This window comes from Cryptotermes secundus, unplaced genomic scaffold, assembly GCF_002891405.2.
Source record: "Cryptotermes secundus unplaced genomic scaffold, Csec_1.0 scaffold43, whole genome shotgun sequence".
NCBI classification, from domain to species: Eukaryota; Metazoa; Arthropoda; class Insecta; order Blattodea; family Kalotermitidae; genus Cryptotermes; species Cryptotermes secundus.
The window spans coordinates 802,672-808,671 of NW_019723298.1; the positions used below are offsets into that span (position 1 = coordinate 802,672).

The window sequence follows — 6,000 nt, forward strand, 5'->3', positions numbered from 1 at the left end:
CTTACAAGAATCTTGTGAAGTGGTTGCAGCCTCTGCAGGAGAAACTAGGCACATTCTGCTGGTCCAGTTTTCCTGGATTTGTTGTAGCAAGCACTGTAACTGCCTAGAATTATAGGCATATTTATTCATTGTTTAAATTTTGATTTATTAATTAGTCTCAAAATGTGCAAGTATGTCATAGAGCTTGGAACTCTTTTGTGGGGTTTGGAGCCAGAAATCTGAGCGTGAGGCAGTTTTTGTCACTATAATTCGGGGGGGGGGNGTTTGACATTTGTCAATGTATATGATAGATATATATTTTAGTTATTTTAATGTGAGGACAAGGCATGCAATGAACTAGTTTGGCGCGGATTGAGTAAGCACCTGAAGATGGCATTATTATGCCGAAACATGTAGTGCGAGTGAGAGAAGGAGATAGATGAGTGTATGCACTGCAAGACGGTTTAAATAAATCATGGACTTAAGTCAGTGCAACAGGACGCTAAAATATAACATTAGACTGTAGTAATTATCGAGGGATATCACTGCTATCAACTTCATACAGAATTTTATCCAATATTCTTCTCTCTCAAGGTTAAGTCCATATATAGATGAAATTATTGGGGATCATCAGTGTGGGGTTTGACATAATAGATCAACTACAGATCAGATCTTTTGCATTCGTCAGATATTGGAGAAAAAATGGGAGTACGATGAGACAGTACATCAGCTATTCATAGACTTCAAGAAAGCCTGTGATTGAGTTAGGAGGGAAGTATTGTACAATATTCTGATAAGAGTTTGGGATACCCATAAAACTAGTTAGGTTGATTAAAATGTGTTTGAATGAAACGTATAGTAAAGTCCATGTAGGTAAACATTGGTCTGATAAATTTTCTATCCAGGATGATATAAAACAAGGAGATGCTTTATCACCACTCCTTTTTAACTTTGCTGTAGAATATGCCATTAGGAAGGTCCAGGGAAACCAGGCAGGACAGAAATTAAACAGGACACATCAGCCGTTGGCCTGTGCCAATGATGTGAATCTACTGGGTGATAATGTTCGTACATACCATAAAGAAAAACACACAAACTTTAATTGACGCAAGTAAAGAGGTTGGTATAGAAGTAAACAGAGAAAACTAAGTATATGTTGCTGTCTTGTCACCAAAATGCAGGGCAAAATCGTGATATAAAGATAGGAAACATGTTTTGAAAATGTGGCACAATTCAGATATTTGGGAACAACGATAACAGATCGAAACCTTATTCAGGAGGAAATTAAGAGGAGATTGAACTTGGGTAATGCTTGCTACAGTTCAGTCCAGAACCTTTTGTCTTCTCGTCTGCTGTCCAAAAACATAAAAATTAGAATATACAAAACTAATTTTGCCTTTGGTTCTGTATGCGTTTGAAACTTGGTCTCTGACATTAAGGGAGGAACATAGACTGAGGGTGTTGAGGAGATTATTTGGACCGAAGAGAGATGATGTGACAGGAGGTTGGAGAAAACTGCATAATGAAGTGCTTCATAACTTGCACTCTTCTCCAAGTATAATTAGAATGATCAAGTCAAGGAGGATGAGGTCGGAAGGGCATGTAGCATGAATGAGGGAGACAAGGAATGCGTATAGGATATTGGTGGGAAAGCCAGAAGGAAAGAGACCACTGGTAAGACCAAGTCGTAGGTGGGTGGACAGTATTAAAATGGATCTTAGAGAGATAGGATGGGATGGTATTGATTGGATTAATCTGGCTCATGATAGGGACCAGTGGAGGGCTCTTGTGAACACGGTAGTGAACCTTGAGGTTCCATAAAATGCTGGGAAATTCTTGAGTGGCTGCAGAATTGGCCACTCAAGAAGGGCTCAGCTCCATGAGTAAGTAAGTAAGTGAGTGTATTTTCCCACAGAAATGTTTTGGTCATTATTCGTAGTTAAGCTTCACACTGTTTACAGGTTCTGTAAAAATGCCACTGGATGCATTAAGTTTGTGTCTTTTACTCATATTGCATTTGAATACATTTTCTGACCTGGAGTGATTTACTTTAAGTACTTGTTATTGTTGATGTATATCTTTATTTTTGCAGTAAAATGTCTGTTCTGATTGTAGGATGAATATGAAATGCTTGATTCCTCTGGTGAAAATGGACCACATCGATCCCGTACAACATCTGAGCTTCTGTACAGAAATTTTGAATTTTGCTGCATTGAACCTTTCACAGATCTCAGTAGAGACCAGCTAGAGGTAAGAAAGGTGCCAATTATTATAGATGTTAACATTTCTGTCATATTGAAATTTAAGAATGCTGAGTGGCTTTTTATCCCTATGAACTCTTGTGTTTTTGTGTTTTATATCAAGATAAGTTACATTTTAATTATGTTTTATACGTAGGTCGTACCGAAAGTCATGAGCAACTTTTTTTTGCATGCGACCTGGCAACAGCAGACGAAAGAGAGTACGGTGGTAGGTGGAACCAGCTGTTGTGTTAACCTTGAGTGTCTTACGTGGTGCAATCCAAAAGTTCCCGAAATATATTAATAACAACTGTTACATCTTACCTAGATGTTGTTTACAACAAAGATAAATTCAAATTAAATTCTGATGTCTATAACATGAATACTAGACAAAAATATAACTTCCACCTACCCGCATCAACTTTATCAGTATATCAAAAAGGAGTCTACTTTACTGGCATAAAAGTGTTCAACAATCTGCCACAAAGTATTAAAAACTTGGGCAATGATACTAAAAAGTTTAAATCAGAGTTAAAGAATTATCTACATGCTCATTCCTTCTACTCTTTAGATGAATACTTCAATGTAAATAGAGAANTCCAAAGGTACTAACCTACTTAGGATTTATAGAATGTAAATAAATTCAGTTCAATTCAAAGATCTTATTCTGCACCATCACCTTCAAAGTAGTCCCTTTTGGAGCGCATACACCAATCCCAGCGTTTCTGCCACTTTTCAAATGCACCCTGGAAGTCTTTCTTTGTTAGGGTGTTTAGTACCGTCTGCATTTCCACTTGAATTTCCTCAACTGTATCAAATCTTAGCCCCTTCAACTTGATTTTCATCTTGGGGAAGAGAAAGAGGTCGCATGGAGCTAAGTCTGGAAAGAACGGTGTGTGGGGAACAACTGCCATCTTGTTTTTAGCCAAACTTTCCTGCACAATGTAAGCCATATGCGGTCATGCGTTGTCATGGTGGAGTACCCAGTCGTTCGTGCGCCACTTCTCTGGACGTTTTCTCCTCATGTTCTCCCACAAACGCCTTAGAACATCGCGATAGAACTCTTTATTGACTGTCTGACCAGGAGGGATGAACGCCTTATGAACAATCCTGTCAATATTAAAAAAAAAACAGATCAACATGGACTTAATGTTGCTCTTGACTTGTCGAGCTTTTTTTAGCTGAGGTGAAGAAGGGCTCTTCCATTGTGACGATGGCTGCTTGCTTTCAGGGTTGTAGCCATAAACCCAGCTTTCATCACCAGTGACAACCTTTGAAAGAAAGTTTGGATCCTCTTGAATCAGAATCAGATCCCTAACTTTTGCGACATTTTCTGTTGTGGTGCGAGTTGACGGCCGTCCAGAACGATCGTCATCATCAGTCAGTGTTCGGCCATTTTTAAAATGCTTATACCATTTGTAAGTTTGTGTCTGGCCAAAACTGTTTTCACCAAAAGCTTGCTTCAACATTTGGTGCGTTTCTGCAGCGGTTTTTCCAAGTTTGAAACAAACTTTATACAGACATGCTGCTCTCTCAGGTCAGCCATCGCAAAACCGCAAAGTCACGGAAACACAACAATGGAAATACGTTCACCAACAATAAACCCAACCACTCAACTCGACGCCGCTTGCCACACTGATTCAAGAAGGGTGTGTGAGGAGACACATAGCGGTATTTTGATGTACTCATAACCATTCGCGCGCAAAATTCAAATTTCGCAACCTTTTGGATTGCCCCACGTATGATGTCAATAGCTTGCATCACATGACCAGTATCACTCCTAACAAAATGGCCGACAACAATATGTCATTTCGCCAGCGTGCTGTCATCGAATTTCTTGTGAAAGAGGAAATCCCTGCTGCAGATAGTCACGACAGACTTCAGCGTGCTTATGGAAGTGTGTGCATGGGTGCAAGCAGTGTTTGAAGATGGGTGAAACATTTTAAAGATGGGAACACCAGCATCGAAGATGAGCCTCGAAGCAGTTGTCCTCGAACAGCCTCAACTGAACGCAACAAGGAAAGAGTGGTTGAGATCATTGAAGATGACAGTCATGTGACTTGGAATAGGGCACAGTGCAGTACAGGAGATGATTGAAATCTTGGGCTATAGGAAAGTTTGTGCTCGTTGGGTCCCGCAATTATTGACTGAAGACCACAAAGGTCAGTGAAAAGCCATCACCTCAGAACTGCTGCAGAGATATCGACACAAAGTCGATTTTTTGCTCTGTATTGTGACAGGTGACAAAAGCTGGTTTCACCATTCTGAGCCTGAAACAAAATGGCAGAGTATGGAATGGCACCATTTGCATTCTCTATCAAAAAAGAAGGCAAAGACAGTGCCATCAGCTGTGAAGGTGATGGGCACAGTCTTCTGGGATGCAGAGGGGTTTATTCTGGTCAAATTCCTGGAACCTGGGCAAACTATAAATGTTGCTCGTTATGTCCAGACGCTGCACAAGCTCCGTTGTGCATTGCGCGATAAACGTCCGGGACGAAACATCATCATCCTGCATGACAACACTCGCCCCCATGCCGCTCACCTCACATTGGAAGCAATTGCAAAGATGGGGTGGGAAGTTCTTCCACACCCCTCCTATAGCCCTGATCTGGCACCCTCCGACTACCATCTTTTCGGATTTGTGAAGGATCAGCTGCGTGGACATTTTGAGACAAGGGAGGCAATTCAGAAAGCAGTGCGTCAGTGTCTTCGGATGGCTGGAACAGAATTTTCAAACTCCCAGAATGCTGGGAGAAATGTGTATAAAGAAGTGGTGATTATGTGGAAAAATAAAGAAAGGTCTGTAGATTGAGTTGGTGTATTTGGTTTGTCAATAATAAATCATGTTACTTTACAAAACATTGTTGCTCATGACTTTCATTATGCCCCCCATATTTTAACAAGAGTTCAATGCCAACACATGTGAAAAATTAATACTCCATTTCCAATATGTGCAGTTAATTTTTGCAGCAAAAACACATTCGTATTTCCAACCTTATCTTTGTTGCATACTGTACTTGACAATACAGCCATTTTTATGTTTTATCTCATGCTTTATTTATTACCTTCCAGATGCTGTTTTATATAGTCCATTATAATCAATAAATGCATATACAGATTGAGTCTTAATTACAGACCTTAAATACCAATTGTCCAGATGAAAGATATCCAGAATAAAAAAATTGTATCTTAGAAACTGTCATACATGTATCTGGTTTATGTCATTGGAAAGGAAAACTCTGAAAACTTTTTTCATGCCTGATTATGCACATGCATTGCCACATTTCTGCCACCATGTTAGGAATCACCTCGACAGAGAGATGTCTGGGAGATGAATTGGCAGATGTGGACCAATTGCTTTGCCTTCTAGGTAACCAGTTTTAACTCCATTTGATTTTTTCTTGTGGGATTATGTAAAAAATATTGTCTACCAGGTTAAGATTAGTGACCTTCAACACCTGAAAGCCTGTATAAGGGATGCTGTGGCTATAGTAACATCAAACATGCTTCAAACAACATGAATCAAAGTCAAATATTGTCTGGATATTTGTCATTCCACCAACGCAGCCCACGTTGAAATTTACTGAGAAAATTATATACTCACATAAAAACTTTGATAGTTTCTCTTTTTAATGGTTCTTATGTACGTTCTTATGTACTCGGGCACAATTCACTGATGCCGATGGAGGTGCGGGCGCCATCACACTACTACTACTACTACTACTACTACTACTACTACTACTACTACTACTACTACTACTACTACGACTACTACTACTAC

General features: G+C 39.6%; 1 protein-coding gene across 3 annotated transcripts in view; it reads left to right on the plus strand.

Moving 5' to 3' along the window:
- Window positions 1-6,000, plus strand: part of LOC111861670 — a 79,065-nt gene that overhangs the window by 23,510 nt on the left and 49,555 nt on the right. For all 3 annotated transcript variants that reach the window (XM_033750407.1, XM_023846426.2, XM_023846427.2), the window contains one exon: window positions 2,095-2,229. In XM_033750407.1, the coding sequence (XP_033606298.1) occupies window positions 2,095-2,229 (135 nt within the window). The remainder of the gene's footprint in view (window positions 1-2,094; window positions 2,230-6,000) is intronic.